Raw genomic sequence first — 23342 nt, 5'->3', positions numbered from 1 at the left:
GTCGGTCGCAACCACTTGAGGTTGTCTACAGTTGCTTCTCAAGGTCGCAAGATTCGCAACCTTTTCAATTAGCCCCCTCCCTGAATTCTTGTTATTTTTATTGATTTTTATTAATAATTGTGCACTTTTATTGTAAATTACGGTAATAAAATAATAATAATAATAATTAAATAATAAGATTTAATTGGGGAATAATCTTAACATAATTTTTAGAAATTTTTAAGATTTTTTTTTGTCGGAACTCGTAAAGCGTAATTAGAGGGGATGCATTTGCGGGCTTGAGAAATACATATTTGGAATATCCAATTTAGTAGGAGTTGATAAAAGAAATTACTTAGACTTTAATTAAAATAATCCTAATTTTCTAATTTAATTAATCAATTTTGGTTATAATTCCTCACCGTGCCCTACTCCTCCCTAATCGCCGAACCCTTCCTCACCTTATCTAGTCGCCGCCCCGATTATTCCTCCTCTCTCGCGCCGTTTACTCTCTGCTCTTCTTCTTCTCCTCATCTTCTCCAATCGGCACCCCTTTCTCTTCTTCCGCGTCATCTTCCCTCCTCTGCCATCGTCTCCTCGTCGCGGAGGTCCTCACCGCGCTGATTGTCACGAGAGCACCACCGGCAGCAGTCCTTCTCTCCGTGAGCCTCACCAACACCAAGCTCTCTGGGCTATCAGGCGGCCCGATCCTCTTCTACATTTTCCCCTTGCATCTCTGCCCTAGATGCAGCCGGCGTCATCGCATCCGACCATAATACCTGCAATTTGGGTGGCTAGCATCGCCACCATCTCTTTCACCGGTTGCCACTTCTTCCTCTTCCATCTGCCACCGTCGGAGAGCTGAGTACACAGGAGAGTAGGGTTGTTCTTCCGCGTATCAGCAGTTGCAAGGGGTTACCACGCGTTGCCCCCTTCAATTATGCCGTGGCCATCTGGTCAGCCACAAGGAGGTATGAGATGTTGTCATCTCTATTCCTATTCCCTGTTTGACAGCCATCACAGCTTATCAACAGATTGGCATCTTCTGGATTGTAGATCCATTGCTGCGGTGACCCCATTTGTGCTTGGATTTGTGCCAATGTTGTGTATCAGTGAATTCTGAGGCAGTGAGGGTTGTTGGACAGATTTACCATCGTCGGAAGAGCCACAAACTGCTGATAAGGGTAATAATCTAAACCTGATCAGATTTATTGGGTTGTTTCTTTTATCATGTTGGATGTGTGTTATGTTTCTTATTGAATGCTTATATCAAACTTGATCTCCCTTAATTAGATTGCACGCACTTGACTTTAATTGTTTCATGCACCCAACTTGTTTGATAAAATGTTCCGTAGTTAGGTTCTAATTCCTGCATGTCGTGTGTTCTGTGAAATATCTCTTTCAATAGTTAGGTTCAATATGATACATCTTAGTTTACTTAACTATTGCTTTGTATTGCTCTTTCAATTGTTAAGTTTTATGTCTTCATTTAAATTCAATTAGGTTAAGTTAGATTAGGTTTCTTTAATGCTCTAGGTTTTATTCCATGCTTAGTTTCGTTAATTACTTCATGTTGACTTTTATTTTCTGCAATTGTAGTTAGGTTAGACTTAGCTCTCAATTCTTACATTGTATTTTATTCATTAGGTTTGATTTTATACTTGCTTTGCTATTTCAAATCTTAGTCTTAGAATCCAAAATCCAAACTCCCTTGTTAATTCTTTAGCATTGACAACTATGGTCTAATTAGTGGGTGATCATTGATACTGATTATGACTTTTGTACAATTTTAATTTATTTTGTATTAAAAATTTTGATATTGTAAGACTTACTCGTTTCATATTTTGATTTGTTAGATTTTCTCAACAAAATTGGTTGGTTCATTAATCTGTACAAGAGAAGCAATTTATCTCATGAAATTCGAAGACAGGGAGAGCAAAAAGAAGAAATTGAAGGCATGGATGCTATTAGCTCGAGGATGGAGGAACAAAATATTGAAAAGGAAAAAAAACTTGTTATTACATAAAGTAGGCAGAGGGAAGAAAATCTCAAGGAGATGATTCAGAAATGATTCAAGAAATGGAATGTACAAATCATTTATATCTAGGAAAATTTAGTCTTTATGGCTTGATTATTGGTCAAATTTGTTTGGATAATGTAAATATTTATTTATTTTAATGTTAATTGTATAATACATTTGGAATTAGAAGTTATTTCTTTTTAATACTTTTTAATTTATTTGAAATGAAGAATTATTAAATATATTGATGAAAAATATAAAAATATAATATAATAATATTTAATGATAAATTTAAAAATAAAATTATATACAGATTTATAAATAGAATTGTAAACTGATTTATAAACAAGATTAATAACAGATTTAAAATAAAATTAGAGACAGAATTTACATTTGAAATTAATTTTATTTTGTTAATTTGAAAACAGATTTATAAACAGTTTTTTCATCCGTTTCTAAAATTAGAGACGAAATATTTTCGTTTCAAAATTAGCTACGGGACTTTCACTAACGGATTTTTGAGACGGAATATTCCGTCTCAAACTTTCTTTAGAGACAGAAAAATGATTTTCAGAGACAGATTTTTTCGTCTCCGAAGCCCTGTTTTCTTGTAGTGGTTGCAAAAGAATATACCCAAATGTTATTTTTGAAGAAAAGCTGAGTATATCTCAGGAGTAAAGATCATGAAAGATTAATAAAAAAGGTTATTTTATAGGTTTGTCTCAAGAGATTTATATCACTAAGATGTCACAACATTTTAATATGTTAGATTGCAATATTGTATCCCAAAACTTCTAAAGAAATACCCGAAATGAAGGAAAAATCATATGATAGTGCTATTGGTATTTTAATATAACTATGTTGTGTATTCATTCTGATGTAAAGTATGTTTTTGACTTAGTTAGTCGTTTCGAGTCAAATCCAGGATCGAAACACTGGAGAGTAGTGAAAATGATATTTAGATATCTTAAAGGGATAATATATTGTTGTATCTATTTTTGAGAATCTAAGATGAGCCTGAAGGTTTATATAGATGTAAATTAGGTGAGAGACATTGATAACAGAAAATCCACATCTGAGTTCTTGCTAAATGGTGGCGTCATCTCATGGAATAGCTAGAAGCAGGCTTATGCAGCGTTGTCAACAATGAAAGTTGTGTGGCTTGGCTTGTGTAGCCTTGTCAATAATAGAAATTATATAGCTGAGTTTGTGTAGCCTTGTCGACAATGGAAGTTGTTTGACTTATGCAGTGGATGTGCAAGAAGTTGTCTAGTTGAGAAGGTTCCTAAAGCATCTAAAGATTGTTGAGGACAGTGGGAGTCCTATTACAGTGTACTATGATAGTCAAGCTGTTATAACTTTTTCCAAAGATCCCAAATATCATAGCAAAGGTAAGTATATATAAATTAAGTATAATTTTGTAAGAGATATTATTGACAAGAAAAAATAGTTTTTGAGTACATCTCTACGTGTAATATGCTTACAGATCCTTTTACTAAGCCATTAACTAAAGAGTCATTTCAAGAATATGGGAAGTCTTTATGACTTTGTAAAATGTAACATGTTATAAAATGTCATGATCTATTCAGTGTATATATTGTTACATTTTAGATTAAGTCTCTATGAGCATGTTAACAAGTAGTTGAGATTGGTTCACTCATATGGACAATCAACTCTATTTGTTAAGTATAAATAGAAGTAAGACCGTTACTTATAGAACAACTCGTATAGCTATGAATAGACACATATCCATAAGTTAAGGCTGCCTTGATAATTGTATCAAGATGAGATCATTTATGTAATGACCTAAGTAAATGAATCCACCATTTACTAAATCTGCTTAAGGTCATATTAGAATTCATATGTTGAATTCATGATTAGACATTAGGTATATCTAGATTAAAATCTGTACGATATTAAATTTTGAGAAAATGTGCTTTCTTTTTAGTAAAAAGAATAATATCGTAGCATGTGATTTATACCACATGTGTTATGGCGACAATAAAGGTAGTAGGAGAATCAATTTCTACTTCTCTACTATATGAGACGTTTGAGATTATAAGTTAATCTCAATCTTACACTAATTAACTATTTAGCTATCTACTTGAGTTCTAGTCAGTGTTTGTTACTTTAGTATATATCCTATTGGCTATGAATGATTCGATTTATGGAGCATAACTAGGAAAGCGACTGATTAGAATGAGTAGATTCTAGCTAAAAAGAAAAATTAATATTGATTTATATCTTTGGTATTTATTCACTGGTCGACCAGTTATATTTTTTGTTGAGTATTTAAAATGTGATTGTGAATAATTGTATTGATTGGAGATGTTGAATATGCTCTTGACATAATATTCATTATGAGGAATTAGATATGTTCATTATGATGTAAATGATTAGTTTGGGGTACAGGCAAGTTGTTGATGTCTCTAATTCATTCTATAGAGTAGCTATATAAGGTGTAACAATCTTTTTAGTAATAATTGCTTAGTGTGTTTGCTGTCGCACGAACTATTTTCCTTAAAGTATAGATTGGATGTTCTTATTTGATTTTTGTGACTAATTAGTATTTTGCTCTAATCTTTGTGACTTGATTATAATATAGTCTATGTGACTTACAGAATTTGACACAAGTTCAACACAAATCCAAGTTCATGAAGAGTTGACTAATATGAACTTCCTAGGTAACTAAACTCACCTAGATACAACATTCATATTCGATAACATTCTACCCAAATTATATCAAACAACATTTACTGAACCACTTACTAAACTTTCACAAATACTTAAATCACACACCATACTTTTAAACTTATCAAATCATGTACCTATTTTCTAAAATATTCTTTTGTATGTAAATGCACTTGTTTGACCCACTAGAGCTATTGAAATACATTTAAAATGTCAAAACATGGGCCACATTTTATAAGTTTTTGAAATAAATGTTTGTCTCCTTTAAAGAAAACCTATATTTTTTTTTAGAAAAAAACTCAGTGGATGTGGAACTAAGATTAGAGGGAATGGTTACTCTTTAGAGAGTCTCAAGAATACATTGATTCTGATTTAGATTAAATTTGATAAATCTAAGTTCATTAGTGAATTTTTATCAAAAAAATTACCGATTGGTGTATTCGGTCAAGATTTCAAAATCTTGAACATAATTAGAGTTGCAAGAGTTCTAGGAATACACAAATATTCTTGGTATTGAATATGATAAATTTAAGTGCATCAGTGACTTTGAAAAATTATATGAGATTGGATTTTAAAAAAAAATACGGCAGACTAAATAGGATGTGGAACTAAGATTAAAGGATATAGATAAACTCAGGAGAGTTCTAAGAATATTATAATAGTCTTGATTTGGATTATATTTAATAAGTGTAAGTCCATCGATGAGTTTTGACTAAGTTCATTGATGAGTCAACCACTAAGTTTTGACTACAACTATAGTGTTATACTTTTTATAAACTAAAATTTTCAATATGGTTAGAGTCAAAAGGAGTGTTAGGAATAGATGGATATTGTTGTTGAGTGCATATAATAGGCTTAAATCCAATAATGAGTTTGTGTAAAATTTATTCAAATTGTATAAATTTTTAAAAACTCACAATAACCTATCTAGGGTATAGAACTAAAATTGGAAGACATGGTTACACTAGAAGTACTTCTAAAAATATATTAATCCTAATTTAAATTAATTTGGATGTGTCTAAGATCATTAGTAACTTTTAACTAAAATTCACTACGTTTTGATTAAAACTCAACGATGATAGGATAATATCCAGAATCTAAAATTTTAATGTGGTCAGAGTTAGACTTATCAAATTCCATCTAAACAAAAATCAATATATTCATTCTTGGGACTATATATATCTTCTGTTTTGAACTATATATACCCATCAATATTGCACCTAAAATCTAGTATGTCAAATCGTGCCTGTTGTTAGTCTTTTATATTTCATGTGCTGTAAATTTGGTGACATTTCACCAAACCATTAATAAGGTAATATTTTACCGTGCTAACAATCAAATTCAATGTAGTAGTTGGATTTGTAATGAGTAAGTAATAAGATCAAAATAGTTTTTTTTTATATTGATCTCAATTAATTTTAATGATTAAAATTTCCCATATAAATAATATTTATTGTTACAATTTCAAGTATCATAATTTATGCTATTTTTATAACTACAAATTTTATATAAATTTCATTAAAGTCCATTAAATTACAATAACAATAATGGAAAAAAATTATTCTCTTGTTTTTTTTATTTTTTTCTTCTTCTTTAAACATCTCTCAAATCTCATGCTCCAAAATAAGGATGATATGCATGGATAGAGCTCTCGATTTGAATTGGATCCGTCGAATTAATTCGTCTCATTAAATAATTACATAATTTAAGTAGGTTGAATTATAATTTTATTAATATGTATTCAAACGGGCTAACCTCGCAGTTGCAGAACCAAGAGGGCCAGTCTGTGGCAGGCTGACTCATGTGATTGCATGCTTAAATGGTCTGGCCTGTGGTCGATTTAAATTGGTCTGTGAGATTTTTTTTTAAATGAATAAAAAAATTCAATAAGTTCGCAGGCTTAATCTATCCAATCCGTAATTTAATTTAAATTTAAATTTTATTTTTTTTAATATTTTTAAAAAATTTTAATATTTCGATGGGCTATATATTTTAATTTTAATTTGGATTGAAGATTTTCCAATCCTTAATCTATCCAATCGTAGCCAGGACGGATATTTGAATTGACCCGTTTTATAGCAGTATGCGTGGGGAACCCACCAAGGAGCTGGCGGGAGGCTGCACCAATCGATTGAATGACGTCTGGCATCGGCAAGCCAAACACGGACATGTTTGTCTCCCAAATAAATCTTCTTTGAAGACTTTTGCGCCTTCCTTCCATCATTAATTGCTCCCATCTGCTCCTTTGCTGGAATAATTATTTACATTTTGATATCAAATATTTAAAGGGGAGTTCTGCCCCAAGGTTATTCGAGTACTCTTGTAATTAATAATGCACTTCGTGTAATAAATAAATTAATTCTTCTACTTCTTCTTCTTCGAGATTTCACATTAATCTCATGAACAGCAAGACCATGCATGAAGTGCAATTAATGTTGGACTATATATGCATGTGTGATTTAATCGCAGTGTCAATTTAGTCATCTCCTCCAACTGCCCGCATTGATTATGTGCCGGCCTTAGAGGCTAGAGATGCATGTATATATGCATGCGTACGCTTCGTCGCAGAGCTCAAGCAGCAGTGCAGTGGTGTGTGAAAGCGTACGAGCAGGGGAGAGATATCGATGGGGAGGAGTAGGGCAACTGCCAAGTGTTTGCATGCGATGGGGTTGGTGCTGACGGCCGTGCTGCTGGCCACCGTGGGTGTTGCTCAAGGTCGCCGCCTTGAGAATGAGCGCTTGCTTGGTGGCGCCGGGGTTGGAGGAGGCTTTGGTGGTGGGTTTGGAGGAGGTAAAGGTGGTGGGTTTGGTGGAGGCCTCGGCGGTGGTGCTGGCGGTGGATTCGGTGGCGGTGCTGGGGGTGGATTCGGGGGTGGTAAAGGTGGTGGACTTGGCGGAGGAGCTGGCGGTGGTGTTGGAGGAGGAGCTGGCGCCGGTGGTGGACTTAGAGGTGGTAAAGGCGGTGGTGTTGGAGCTGGTGGCGGACTTGGTGGAGGAGCTGGCGGCGGTGCTGGCGGTGGGTTTGGAGGTGGTGGAGGCCTTGGTGGAGGCGCTGGTGGTGGACTTGGTGGAGGAGCTGGTGCCGGTGGTGGATTTGGAGGTGGTAAAGGCGGCGGCGGAGGCCTTGGTGGAGGCGCCGGTGGTGGACTTGGTGGAGGAGCTGGTGCCGGTGGTGGTGGTGGATTTGGAGGAGGTAAAGGTGGAGGAGGGCTTGGCGGAGGCGCCGGTGGTGGCCTTGGGGGAGGCAAAGGTGGTGGGTTCGGTGGTGGAGCGGGAGGCGGAGCTGGCGGTGGTCTTGGAGGAGGAGTAGGTGGTGGTGCTGGAGGCGGAGCTGGCGGAGGAGTGGGTGGTGGTGCCGGAGGAGGACTAGGTGGTGGAGCGGGAGGCGGAGCTGGCGGAGGAGTAGGAGGTGGTGCCGGAGGTGGACTAGGTGGTGGAGCGGGAGGCGGAGCTGGCGGTGGTCTTGGAGGAGGAGTAGGTGGCGGTGCCGGAGGGGGACTTGGTGGTGGAGCTGGAGGTGGTGGAGGCTTTGGAGGTGGCGGAGGGGGCTTTGGAGGAGGAGCAGGAGGAGGAGGTGGAATAGGCGGTGGCATCGGTGGCGGCGGCGGTGTTGGCATCGGCGGCGGCGGTTTCTAACTCTCTAGCAAACAGTATGTTGCATGCTAAAGACCTATAATTAAATACGTGTCCTAGTTTTGGGCAACGAAATGTATGCCTTCGCCGCGTATGTACTGGGAATTAATAGAATCCTCAATAAACTCTGTTTACGTTACGTTGCGTTGCATTGGAATTAAATCATTACTCTATATATATATTCACGCAGTTCTTTAATATCAATTAATATTCTTTAAAAATTTGATCATTTCATCTCATGGTTTTCAATTGTATTGGTCTGAATTTTGATTTAAGGAAATATGACTTCTGTTTGCCGCATCAATAAATAACTATTTAATTGTAAGTGAATTAAATTTGTAGCTGAAATTCCGATGGTTGTTATAGCTAGAAATGATATTAGACTAACAAAGTTTTAGTCTTTTGAGTTTGTTTTAACCATAGAAAGAGGGACATAATAGTAGCTAGAGCTAGGTTACAACTTGTGTTGGGTCATTTTTGTTGTATTGTAAATGTTCTTATCTTAAACATGCATATGTATATAAAGATGATGTGTTGGATAGGGTGGTGGATGATTGATTGACCAACAGAAGATTTTTCTCTTTCCATAGAAGTTTCTTCCTCCAACCTGTGTACAAGGAAATGAGCTAACAAAACGTCAGCACCCAAAAACCAGGGAAGTCCTTGGTGAAAGTCCTCCGACGCTCAAGTCAATCTCAATTCCAACGAATGAAAAAATCGTCAGAACGTATGTGTGAGAGTAAAGTTGCAGATGTCAGTGAGTATACCTTCGTCATAGAGAGAATTTTCCTTTTATATACCACCTTACATAACATCTGTAATCATTAGGTGGCAAAAATGTGTCAGAATTTGTTAAGCACTTCAGGATAATCATATGAAAAATCTTTATTTTACCCACATGTGTACCCCTTTTATCATTTGTAGTTTCTGTTACTGCCAAGGTTGCCAAAGGAATATGTTGTTATTATTGGTTTGCTGCTGGGAGATATGATGATCCCTGAAGAAATTTTTAGAAGAATATTCTCTGACACGAAGTTGTTATTATGACAAGTTATCGGAATATTGTCTGCTGAGTATAATCCGACCAGTCTTTAAGCCTGACACTCTGTTGAGATGATGTTGTCAATTGAATACAATTCAGCTGGTCCTTAAGTCGGCTGCCCCATTACGATGGTATCATTGGCTGAATATAATCTAGTCAATCCTTAAACTGGCCACCCTATTAAGATGATATTATCGGCTGAATATGTCTTGACTGGTCTTTAAGCTGGTTGTCCTATTAGGCTGATGTAGTTTGCTAAATATAACCTGGTCGATCATTAAGCCGGTTATTTGGTTAGGATGATGCTATCCGCTGAGCATAACTCAGTCGATCCTTAAGTTGGCCGCCCTGTTGGGACGTTCAATTGCATTCTGCATAAGTTGCTTTGTCATGTGTTATACTGCATATATCTCAGCCGATCCTTAATCCGACCGCCTCGTTATGCTATTGTTCATTGAGTATATTTTGGCTAGTCTTTAAGCTGCTCTATTATATTTTGCACAAACTTGAGACATTCGTTTGAGAGTGATATAATGCCTTAGTCATGTTGGGAATCTGCTCAAGAAATAATATTGTCACGCCCCGAGGGAGTCCCTATATGAAAACGGACAGCATCTCCCCCCCTCTTATGACAACATATAAAACCTGGATACATGATCACAAAATAATACAAGATAATATCTACAACTCACACGGTTAAAAACAAACACAACCAGACAAAATAAGAAACTAGACTGAGTATTGGTACGACTTACCTCAGCAAATATATAACAGACAAAAGAACATCACAAGTCCAGAAATCCACACACAAGTTATACAATACCTGAACTAGTTCGGAAAGCCAAAATACGAGAAAGAGTAACAACAGAAACAAAAACTCTCGATGCAACGTGGGACTAGCAGTCAGGACCTCTGAGCGACACTACATGCCATCTACCCGCTAACCTAATTAAATACAAAAGGGAAAGCAAGGGGCAGTGAGAATAACATTTTTCACAGGTACAAGAAGATAGTGTATGATAATAACATAAGAAGATCAAAGGGTGCAGTCTCAGGAGCAATACTTACCATGAAGTAAGAGTACCCATATAAACATCTGCTAAGCAAAAGCATAACTCATAATATAACATCTACTAACCTGCTCAACCTGGTATAACCAATAAATCAAGAGTACATACAGTACGTTCAAATCTTGCACAAATAATTGCATAACTAGAAATTAACAAGTCCTGACTAGTTTAATATGCTACCACGAATGGGTCTCGTGGACAGTTAAGGTATGTAAATAGTCACTGTCCGCCGAAGAACACTCTACCATGGATGGTCCCGTGGACGGACAGGATAAGTAAACAATCAATGTCTGTGAAAGAATGCTCTACCATGGATGGTCTCATTGACAGACAGGATACATAAGTGGCCACTGTCTACTGGAGAACACTCTACCACGGATGGTCCCGTGGACAGACATGGTATATACAGATACCATGCCATAATGATAAATAAGAAGTAACAATCCATCCGAGGATAATGCTCTTTAAGCTACACTGCATTTAAAATCAACAGCGGATAGACATGAGCCTAAATGATAACTAAGGGTCTAGTAGGAAATTTGATATCCTATATTACGGTATAATCTGACATAACAAGCAAAGAGTCTATGAGGATATTCAACTATTCGCTACTGTTTACATACGATAGCTCAAGGTCACTATCTCATCTTATGGACAATTTAAATGTATGGGCATACATTAAATAACAAGTCTAATAACATGTGTCTAGGTATCACAATAGCAAGTACAATAGTAATAATTTCAATCCAAGAGGATCCTAGCCATCTAGTCATAATATGCCATCGGACTCCATCGTATCATCATACATATAATAAACAATAAGATCAAGATCAAGTAGTCCTAGATGGTGATCTGGAGAGAATAGCCTAGTGAAGTGATTTCTATCAAGCATAGGTAAATATGATCTCACTGACATATATGTCGTTACACAAGTATACAACTATACTACATATAATATCAATAACTTGTAGACAAGAGCCTAAATATATAACCAAATTATAATATAAATGCACAAACATAAGCCTACAACTAGACTATAGTCCTTTAATATCATGCATATATATAACCAACCTAATTATGAATAACAAATGAGACTACATAAATATCCAATAGATCAAAATATAAGGACAAACAATAAAGTATCAAACTCAAGAACTAATTTAGAGTAGAGTCGAGGTAAGTAAATCAGTACTGCCAAATCAATAAAGTAAAGCATGCACTAAAGTCAAAGATCTAAAGAAACAAGTCAAGAAGTACCCGCCTTAAGAATATATCGAGCTGAAGCTATCCTCACATCAAAAAGCTCATCTTATATTAGTATCCCCAAATCCAAGGTGGTCACTGGTGGCTCACGGCCGGAGGGGTCCACTGACGGAACAGGATAGTTGGAGTTGTAGGTCGTCGAGGAACAGTGCTGGCCCAGAATTGTGTTGGACAAAACCAAGCAATTGAACACAAACACCCAAAGGAGTTGTCAAACCTCCTGCCGTGTCCGGAGTAAAGGGTTGGCCGACGTCGTTGGGTGGCCGACGTTGATGGATGGCTAGCATCGCTAGGTGGAGATGGTTGTGATCAACTGTCTGTCGTTGTCCGCCGAAGTTGTGGTGGCTGGTGCCAAAAGGAATGACAATGATGGTCCAGTGCAAGGAGGCAGTGACAACGTCCGAGTTATGCCGGGGCTCAGTGAGTAGGACGACGACGACGAATATGTTAGGCGCGAGCAAGCCAAGAGGGGCTGGCCTCCACTCTTGTCGATGTCGCGTCTGGCACTGGTGATCGAGGGCTACACCGGGGGCGTTCAGCTCTTTGTGATCGTTGGCATCGATGCCTAGTGATTGGCGATTGGTGATCGGTGACCGCGATACCCCCGAGGGAGAAGATGTGTGAATAGTGACAGCACGAATTCGATCGGAAAAGTAAGTTTCCTAGGGTTACTGTTCATTTCTCTTTTCCTTTTATACTTCATTTAATTAATGTACTCATTAATTATTAATTTAATTAAATTCTTAATTAAATCAATATCCTCCGCTAATAACTTCATATCGGTTCCGTTTCAACTCCAAAATTTTTTAAAAATTCTAAATAAATTTTAAAATTTTTTAAAAGTACAACCCAGTATACCACGAGAAACCCTAAGCTGTCATAGAGTTTAATTGATTAAACCTAATTCATTGTCACATAGTAGGACAAGTGGTTAATTATAGATCGAGTGATCTTGTGACAGGATCCCTCTAGGTTTCAATCACTAATTACAATATTTTTGAAAGTAGACGATGATTAGAGTTGATATGCCATTGTAGTACCAAAAGTTTGTTGGAGCAATCCCAATGGTCCGTGCGACCATGTATTTTGGTGTTTGGGCAAAGGGTTTAAGTTAGGTTCACCCTTGTTATTTGATATGTGTATGTGATTGTGCAGGTGTGCAGGATACACATGTGACTCAGGTTGATGGCTTCGGGTCTGGTGAAGGATGGAGCATCTGAGGGACCATGGACAAGGCAGCAAGGACAAGGGGCCGAGGGAAGCAACTTCGAGGCATACGCAAAGGATGGCATTGGGGGCGAGCCGTGGGCTTGAATGCATCCGAGGGACGAGAGCTAAAGGAAGTAGGCTTGAAGGCAAGAGGTCAAGGCTGCAAAGAAGCGTCAAGTGAGTCATAAGGGTGAGGGTACGAGTGCATGAGAGATTGTACTCGGAGTAAAATCCTAGTTTTAGGGTTTTACTGTAGCGTTACTATAGCAGTATTGTAGCAGTCGACTACATGTTTTAGCAGTCGACCGCGCAGTCTGCACCAGTCAACTGGGTGTGAACAGAATGGTTCTGTTCGTTCGGTCAGTGTGGATCAGTCGACTGCATGTTTTAGCAGTCGACTGCACCAATCGACTGCCAGTTTTAGCAGTCGACTGGTATCGAGCCGTTAGGATATAACGGTCGAATTTACACAGATGGCAGTCGACTGCATGTTTTGGCAGTCGACTGGTAGGCGGGATTTTCAACCCGCGGCCTATATAACCAAAGCTTGAGAGCTTGGTTATAGTTGACGAAATTGGACTTGGTTAAAGTCTAATTAGTAGTCTTTTGTGCTCAAGAGATCTTTGTGTGCCAAGAGGTCTTGGTTGGAGTTGTGATGAGGTTTCTCCACCCACAAAGAGGTTGAGCTAGCCAGAGTTTGTCGGGGACTAATCCACCGACGGATTGAGGGATCGTCCACCTTACGGACACGCCGTGGAGCAGGAGCAAGTTATCTCCGAACCACGTAAACGAACGTGTTAGCAGTTTGCATTTCCTTTCTTAGTTTTAGTCTTTCTACTTGTTTGTTTGTATTTCCGCTTGCGCACTAACATTGTAGAAAAAAGCGAGTATTTGGGGGTGCCATCTATCCAACCCCCTTTCAAGCCGACCACCGATCCCCTACAAAGTTCACATCGGATATCATATGATGGTCTACCTATATAAATCAACATTGAGAATAAGAATCTAAACATAGGTCAAGTGTTTGCTAACTAGGTGAAATTAATGTCCTAGAATCATTTTCTCTAACTAATTTTCTGCTGCCTTCCTTTGTTTTCATCTGAATCACTTCTAATTTCTATTGCCTTCTTGATCCAACATTCTTTCCCTCTCTGTCCCTTTCTTATTCTCTCCAGACATTAGACGCCTAGTTCATGACACTCAACATTTCTAATTTGGTCTAGACTGTAAGTACCCCGTGGTAGTTTTGATATGGTTAACTAAGTTAAATTAGGTCCTATTATATTTGATCATTGTGTCTAAATGTACAGGAGCTTAGGAACACAAGAAGCCGAGTGGAAGACGTAACTAGCGAGAAGGATGACACGGGAAAGGAGTTGACAGGCTCAGTGCATTTGAAGGACGAGATGTTGTGGAAGAGTACACCGGTGGACGAGAAGGACATGTGCGATGTTCGAGGAATGAGAACCCAGGGAGGAAGCCTACTCGGGGAGAAGGTCGGAGTTAGATTCGGGTGAGCTCAACTCTGGTTAGCCGAAGAATCACCCATGTGAAGAGATCAACTACTAAGGAGTTGCTCTGCCTCTTGGAAGGTGCTTTTCATGGTTTGGAAGATGCCTTCGATGGCTTGGAAGGCTTTTTCGATGAATAGTGTGAAGGTGCCTTCTAACTATAGAAGGCGCCTTCCAGTAGCTGTTAGCCACAGATAGAGTTTTATCCTCAACAGATAAAACTTATCTAATGGAAGGATCCTTGGACCATCTTGAAGGCGTCTTTAAGCTACGGATAGAGTTTTCTAGGGGCTATAAAAAGACCCTTGGATCTAAGAAATATTCAACAACTCTTGCATTAATTTTCTAGCATTTATCTGAACATCCAACGAGTGTAAAAGGCTTCTCCACCTTTAAAGAAGAAGTTTTTAGTGTGTTCTTTTGCCTTGGATTAACAACCACCTATATTATAACAAAGTAATTTTTTAACCTCTTTTATTTTTAGTTGTTCAATTGCTTTAATATAATTGTACTAGTAATCTGAGTTAAAAGATCGAGGAAGATTTAGTTTTTATTTTAAAATCAATTCACCTCCCCCTCCTCTTATTGGCCCTACTGTACCAACAAGTAGTATCAGAGCTAGAACGCTTCAGAAGGACTAATCGTCGATTGAAGTATCGAGATGATGGCCGAACTGAGCATCTATCCACCGAAGTTTGAAGGAGACTTCATGCAATGGAAATGCCGGATAGAGATATCAAGAACCAATGAAAAATTCCCGGGACAACCAGAAATAAACCCAATTGAGCATGTGAACGCCGTGAATTTGAGTAGAAAGGTGTTTCAAGACTTGAAGGGGAAGACAATAGAAGAACCAAAAAATCATGCTAAGGAAGATAAATCAATATAAACACCCAAGGTTGTAGAGGAGGAAACAAATCAACATGAGCAGCCAAGGAAAAATATTTTGTTGAAGCCTCCAGCTCAAACCTACCAACCTCTAATCCCTTTATCTTAAAGGTTGGCCAAAATGAAACAAAATGAAGAATTCGACAAATTTCTAGAAATGATGAAGATTAGTGTGGAGGTATCTTTTATTGAAGCAATGCACCAAATACCACAATTTGCCAAATTTCTAATGGAAATTATGTTACACAAGAGGAGGAAAGAAATTCATGAAACCGTTGCACTTACTGAAGAGTGTAGTGCAATAATTCAGCATGAGCATCAGAAATTAAAAGATCAAGGAAGCTTCTCCATCCCATGTGTCATTAAGGATAAAAAAAATAAGCAAGACTTTCTGTAATTTGGGGGTAAGTGTGAGCTTGATGCCCTTATCCTTGTACAAGAGACTAGGTCTAGGGGACCTTAAGTTTACCACCGTAACATTTCAGTTAGCTAATCATGCATGTCAATATCCCTTAGGAATTTTAGAAGATGTGCCTTTGCAAATCGGGGGGATAGTTGTGCCAATTAATTTTGTGGTCTTAGAGATGGAGGAGGACTCCCGGATACCTATTATACTTGGAAGGTCATTCCTAGCCACTATCGAAGTCATAATTGATGTAAGGAATCACAAGTTCTCATTCGCGATGGGAGCAATAAATTAGAGTTTAACCTCTCCCAAGTGTCAAGCGATCTCCTTGGAGACCAAAAAGGAGAGGAAGGGAATTCAGAGCACTTGGGGGAACATTTTGAGAGGCCTCCAGATACAAAGCCTAATATAAAACCTCCAAAACATAACAAATACATTATCCTAACTAGATCTCCACCAGGAGAAGAAACAATCAAATTTGGAACACTTGGAGGAGGGGAAAATAATCCCTTTAAGGCCAAAGCTTCAAGTTGAAATTTAAGAAAGGGGTCAAGTTAATGACCATAAATAAGTACTTCTTGAAAGGTGACCTAAGCATTTCATGTTGTAGATTTTTAGTTTTTCCATTGATGAAGTCTAGTTTGAAATAATTTTAATCTAGATGTTTGGTTTTGTAGGTCACCAAATGAGGACTCAAAGCAAATGCAAAAATCAGAGGCTGAACACGAGCGATCGTGCCCAGCAGCACAACCCGTGCCCAATTCTGTGACTTCACCACGGGTGGTCATGCACAACAGTATGGTCCATGGTTGGTTCAGAAGGCTTGCCACGGGTGCCCATGTCCAGTGGCACGAGCCATGCCCTAACAGCCGAACACAACACGGGTGCCCGTGCCCAGCGACACGACGTGTCACGTCAACCTTGTTTAAAACCCACAGCCCGTGCCCTAGATGTTCCACCCAACTGCCAAGAAATCCCCCGAGAACTCCACCCTTGTCTCCAATCACTCTCCCTCGTGCACTAGATCCACATCCTCAAGCTCCAGTCCCTCTACTCCACTCACCTCCCCTTTTTCAACCTCTACCTCCTCACTCAAGTTCAAGGTGATCATGAAGAGATCAAGGAAGGGAGAACCCCCTATACCACAAGGGAAAGGAAAAGAAAAGGTAGTGGAAAGAGCATGCGACAAAGGTAATAATCCCTATGATATCATCTTTCATGATGACATTCAAAAAGCTCATTTCAAAATTCTTACTAAATGGAAGATTGCACCCACTAGGTACATAGACAATAATGTGATGGAGTTTTTAGGGGTCAAGGATGATAAAGACTGGATGATAAACAGAGCAGGTTGCGATGAATTGATGAGTATTCAGTGTCCCACCTATACGAGGACCACACTAGAGTTCTTTAGTTCCTTGTGTTGGTGCGGTTTGCACTAACTGTCTAACTCAGATTTTGATGAATAACAAAATAGGTTAAGTTAGTTTCGTTGTGATCTAACACTTTGACTAAGTGTGCAGGAGAAACCCAATTAGGTCGATGGGTTGACTGGATAGTTGGCACGAAGCCCAATTAGGTCGACAGACCGATCGGATAGTTGGAACGAAGCCCAACTAGGTTGACGGGCCGACTGAATAGCTGACACAAAATCCAGACAGGTCGATGGGATGACCGGATGTCTGGCACGAAGTCCAGCTAGGTCAACGGGCTGACCTGATAGTTGGCACGAAGTCCAAACGGGTTGACGAACTGACCGAACGTCTGACAGATAAGTTAATGTAAGTCACTGGAGGGGGGTGACTTGGTGAGGACGTGTTCCCAGGTAGGTAACTTAGGTGTTGATCCAACTTAGATTTATTTCGAAAATCTAAGTTGAGATCGTGACTAGATTCCGGTCTCAAGGAGACGAGATCTAATTACTACTCTGTTTGATTATAAATTATGCTAACACTTTATTTTGCAGGATAACATAACTTTTATTTTACCTCGGACTAACATTTTCTTGCAGGGAAAGAAGTCTCTGGAAAATGGTGGTCCGGGCGCCCGGAAGGGATCCGGGCACCCAGTGTCAGTCCGGGCGCCCGGAATCGGTCCGAGCGCCCGGAATCGATCCGGACGCCAAGAAGGCAAAAGTTATCCTGACAGCTAGGCAAGCACTGATTAGATGGCCGACGTCATGGTCCAGGCGCCCAGAAGGGATTCGGGCGCCCGGAGCATACCTATAAAAGAAGGCCTCCATGAAGCATCAAAACAATTGCTTTCTACAACTGTTCTGTTACGCTCTGCTCCTGCGACGTTACGAGGCCTCTCCGACAACCTGTGGCTTAAGATCATTTTATTGTTGTCGGTATTTCCTTTTTAATAGTTCTTGTACTTACTATTGTAATCCTGTTTACAAACTATTAGTATTTTCCCAACGAAATCACTCAACGAGTGTCGACATTGGAGTACGAGTCGACGAAGGTTTCGAACCAAGTAAAACTGGTTCCTGTTAGTGTTGTGATTTTTATTTTTTCGTTACATACTCGCTTTGAATTTTTTATCGCTATTCATCCCCCCTCCCCCCCTCTAGCGACTTCTACAATCTAACACCTTGGATATCGAAGTCCTAATGGGAAAAAATTGTCTAGAGACACTGATTATTTTTAGAATGTTTAACGATAAATATAGGTGGGCCCTAAAACAATTTAACCAAAGGTTCGAATTACCTAACAGAGGGGATAGGAGATTGCACAGGGATTTCAATTCCACTACTTTTTTGTGGGGGGAGTTGATAGGAGAAGGTTACTAGGATCCCTCTGGTGCAAAAGCTTCAAACCTTTAAAACCTTGTCATTCGATACATGCATAGGGTGATGGAAAATATCCTTTTCGATAGGAGGACAGTGAGGGGGTCGTGAGATTAAGGGAGTTATTATGCCTTTGGACGATGCTACATGGAGGAGACAATAACTATGGATCTCATTTTGTCAGACACATGTCAAAAGTTGGGAAAGTCATCTCTGGGACCATTATGATAGGTGGATACATTACCCACATAGCTCAACACTTGAGTTATGATTTGAGTAGACTGAAGACTATAGAGGGGCACTCCAACATTGACATAGGGACATGTATGGCCTCTAGGATGATTATTTCCGATGAGGAGTCATATGGATTTGTACACTGAGTACACCACCGTTGCCACCCCCTCAAATTGGAGGCTAACACGAGTTCTACTAGTATCTTAGTTCGATGAACCATCTATGCCCCCTTCTGAAAGACCTCACGCTCCCATTATACACCCAAACAGAGAGAGATTGCCCATGGATAGAGATCCCCACATTGAGCTGCATAAACCCATTTTTCCTCACTCCAAGCACTCTTCAAAGCCTCATGTATATGATTTTCTAATTTCCGCACTAGTGTTGATAGTATTTATGCAAAACATGTCACCATAAAGCAATATTTTGAACAACAAAGTGGGACTTGGACTAGTGAATTTGGAGGCCTGGAGGGATATTTCCAGAGAGCGGGTGCACACTAAGAAGGTCCATTCATACTTCCAAGATGAGACAAAGAGAAGAGAAGAAGAGGTAGTTGAATGGGAAGACTAAAGGAAATTTTGGAGCGAAATGAGACAGTTCATGGGTGAACAGAGATAGCAGTGATAAAGGGAGCAAGGCCACTGCAAAAGGGAGAAGACGATAGCTGCTCAAACAAAGCATTTATGCCTTTGGCACCGATAATACAACTACAAAGGTTCAAGCAGAGATAGAGAAAGCTTGTACCCACATTTTCCTCCTCCAACTGATCAACCCTGAAGTCAATGAATGGTGAGTTTCTCTTATACATATTATTCTGTGACACTTGCAATTAAGAACTTTACTTTTTTGTTATGTAGCATGTTTGCATTTTTTATTATTGAGTTAGAATTGTTTAGGTTGCTACTCTTTTGAATGATCATGAAGCATGAAGAGCATGAAAATGTCCTTTATGGTCAGTTTACTTGGGAGAGCGAAAACTAAAGTAAGGAAAAGTTTTCGCAGTGAAAAAATTTTCGTCGTTTACTTCATTAAAATTTTTAGATGGAAAAGAAACGCAATCCATCAACGGATGGTTTTGGAGCCAAAATCGATCACCTCAAAATCGGACGGAAAACAACGAATGGGGAAAAAATGATGCATGTACACCTTTTCATTCACAAAATTACACCATATACCAAAACAATATGACACATGTATCCTTTTTAACTCATAAAATTACACCATGTACCTAAAAAATGACGCATGTACCATTTTTTATTTACAAAATTACATTGCATGAATCCACCTTCCTCTATCAAGATAAACAAATATGTAAAGGAAGGGATTTCGTCACCCTTTCTCTTCTCTTCCTCCGAGGATAATTTTCCATTATAGATTCCTTTCCCTTCTTCATCCACGTTTCAGAGTAAACAGAGCATTAAAGTATTATTTATGTAATTGAATTTTGTTGATCTCATGTCAACATGTTTCCTTATTTTTGGTGATTTATATTTTCCTATCCCCTAGTAGAGTCTTGATAAAGCGTGTTGAGTTAATTTGCTTTCACTATAGCCTACTTGATAGTTTGATATTTCACTTCACTAACAATTTATTTCCATAGGGTTAAGTTAGTATAAGCTAGTCATGATTCCTTTAATTGGACTAGTACCAAGATGACCATAGGTGATTCTTTTCCCAACACTTTTAGTTACTAGAGTATATTTAGTGTATATAAGCTCATTTGGAAAAATTAAAATCCCATGTGAGAACACAAATAAAAAGAGAAAAAGAAATGAAGAAAATACTTGTGACAAAATAAAATAAGATGCAAGGTGAGAGCAAATAAATGGATGAAAAATAGTAATCGTGAGTGGAAATGATAGGATGCCCCTTTGAGACTGAGTTAAGTCACTAGAAAAACATCCATCTATTTCTCTCATCACTAAGCATGCCTTTGAGACTTTGTGTCAGGAAGAGGGGACGAACCTCACGTATAGTGAGTAAATGCCTAACGTTGGAACTCTTGGGAACACAATTGAATGACGACTTGACTAGGAAGGAATTCAAAACCCTAGGAACAAACTATGTACTGTGCACTTAACTAGCTTGTAGGCTTGGTAAAACTAATTGAGTACTTGCTTCTTAAGACGATACCATTTGATAGGACTAGATGGGTTCATCAAAATTAAGGATATTATTCACATGCTTTTTAGATTAGTATTTGCTTGAGGACAAGTAAAGATTTGGTCTGGAAGAATTTAATAGGCGTGAAATATATAAGATTTTCATCATATTTTCATGCTATATTTGATCTACTTTTACATGCATGATTTTTGATATCTTTATTCTATGCTTTATTTTCATGCTTTATTACTCCTAGATACTGCTCTTGTATAATTTGGAAGACAGGAATGAAGGTTGGAGTGAAATGGAAAGCGAAAAGACCAAGTTTGAAGAGCTCATGCTCGAACATAGGTGCCCGTGCTCGACTCTGCCACTTTGCCACGGGCGCCCATGCTTAGCGACATGGGTCGTGTCCCACTTTGCCTCCATTGCTACGCTAGCCTGTGCCTAGTGGCACGGGCTGTGCCCGACTCTGTCACCTTGCTACGGGCACTCGTGCCCAACGACATGGACCATGCCCCCATCAGATCCAGAGCCCCCGCGCCCGACACGGGCTACCATGCCTAGCGACACGAGCAGTGTCGGGCATCTGATTTCCTACACTATTTAAGGAGCTCTCTTCATTTAGATGAAGGATCTCAATCCGTGGTCGTTCAAGGACTCCAAGGAGGCTAGAGGAGTCTTGAAAGTATTCCAGATCCATCGAAGCATTAAGGAGAGATCGAGAGCGACAAGGAGGAAGATTCACAAGCTATCCTAAGCTTTTCTATCTCCTCTCTATTTTTCCTAGATTTGAATCTGATTGTTTGAGATGTTGAACATGTTTTGTGATTGTAACCCCTTATTTATGGGATAATTTCTTGGATTTTAGGATTGAGTAACCCAGTGTGATGTAAACATTATTTCATTAATCGTATGCATGTTTGTTTTTCTTGTTTCTATGATGTGTTGGATTATGGTCAGGATCTACTGTATTAACACAATCTTAATGCCAAAAAAATGAGATTTGTATTCCATGAGGGTTTGGAGATGAAATGAAAGGAAAACCCAACCCTCTAAACCGTAGAAAATCAAGATGTGGAAAGTCGAATATGAAAATGCAACCCGACATACTGCGAGGAACCCTAAGCCATCATAGAGTTTAATAGATCAAACTTAATCCATTGTCACTAGTAGAAAAAGTGATTAATTAGAGATCGAGAGATCTTGTAACAAGATCCCCTCATGTTTCGATCACTAATTGTGATATTTTTGAAAACAGACGATGATTAGAGTTGATATGTTATTATAGTACTAAAAATTCACACCGAATATCATAAGATGGTCTACCTACATAAGTCAACATTGAGAATAAAAATCCAAACATAGGTCAAGTGTTTGCTAGCAACTAGGTGAAACAAAATTCCTAGAATCATTTTTTCTGACTAATTTTCTATTGTCTTCTTCGTTTCCATTTGAATCACTTCTTATTTCTACTGTCTCCTTGATTTAGCATTCTCTCCCTCTCTTTCCTTTTCTTATTCTCTCTAGACATTGGACTCCTAGTTTGTGACCCTCAATATTTTTAATTTGGTTTAGACAATTAGATCTAATTAGTGAGTTATTAATTGATCATCAGTCCTTACAAATTTGATATCTTATATTATTTGACGATACTTACATACACTTACAGATTTACATAGATCATTATTCACTCCAAATTCAACCGACTATAGTCTCTAGTAGATTGAAACATTGATCGCAGAAGCTTTATCTGCCAATGACTTCTTAGTCGAGTCAAACCTTATCAATTGACTTGACAAGATCACATGTTTATCTATAGGAAGATAGCATTTGCAATCATCTCAAACAAGGTTTAGTCAATTCAAATCTAAGTCAATGGACTCAATCTCTTCTAGTCAACTCAGTTAGTTGTTGCTACGAATCTTATCCTCCAATGAACTATTTCCCGAATTAACTCAATTCAAACAGAGAGTAATACGTTCCTAGTAATCAACTTTTCTATCGACTCAAACCAATATAATCGACTACAATCATGTAACTCAACCAAAGCTAAATATAATCCTTCTGTTTTCGATTGTAATTTCTAGGATTGACTAATGAGTTAAATTGACTATTTAATCGACTAAAATAAACCTTTAGTCAACTTTTACCTACTCAGAGATCTTAAGTTAACTTGAGATCAACCCCACCCATCTACTTTTACCCAGAACATATGTTCTTTATTCAAGTGCACGCCTAAATAAATATCTACCCGAGAAAAATCCAACATTACCGTAACTTGTAATCTCTCAAGCCTTAATATAATCTTAATATATCAAAAAGCCTCGCCACCAAGTCTTTCTCATCTGTCAAGGAGCCTCACCTTTAAGACTTTCTCAATAACACCAACCTTGACCTTTAAATTATCCTGCTAACAGCTGCTGGTCTTCTCCATCAACGAAAGACCTCTTGGATTTCTACTAACACCTATTGAGCTTCTCTATCCACCAAGATTTCT

At 38.5% G+C, this 23342-nt stretch overlaps 1 protein-coding gene and 1 long non-coding RNA gene across 2 annotated transcripts; both read left to right on the top strand.

Annotated features, from left to right (window-relative positions):
• The first annotated feature begins 456 nt into the window (after nucleotides 1-456).
• Nucleotides 457-1901, top strand: LOC122003916. The gene is made up of 3 exons (XR_006118159.1): nucleotides 457-950; nucleotides 1036-1163; nucleotides 1836-1901. It is a non-coding gene; the product is annotated as an uncharacterized LOC122003916 (long non-coding RNA).
• A 5413-nt stretch (nucleotides 1902-7314) lies between these two features.
• LOC122004524 (glycine-rich cell wall structural protein-like) lies at nucleotides 7315-8325 on the top strand. Its single transcript, XM_042559399.1, has one exon. It carries the CDS (start codon nucleotides 7315-7317, stop codon nucleotides 8323-8325), a length of 1011 nt encoding a protein of 336 aa, XP_042415333.1.
• The last annotated feature ends 15017 nt before the right edge of the window (nucleotides 8326-23342 follow it).

Source organism: Zingiber officinale, chromosome 7B, assembly GCF_018446385.1.
Source record: "Zingiber officinale cultivar Zhangliang chromosome 7B, Zo_v1.1, whole genome shotgun sequence".
Lineage (NCBI taxonomy): Eukaryota > Viridiplantae > Streptophyta > Magnoliopsida > Zingiberales > Zingiberaceae > Zingiber > Zingiber officinale.
The sequence above is the reverse complement of the archived record's forward strand: the minus strand, read 5'-3'. Positions and strand labels throughout refer to the sequence as shown.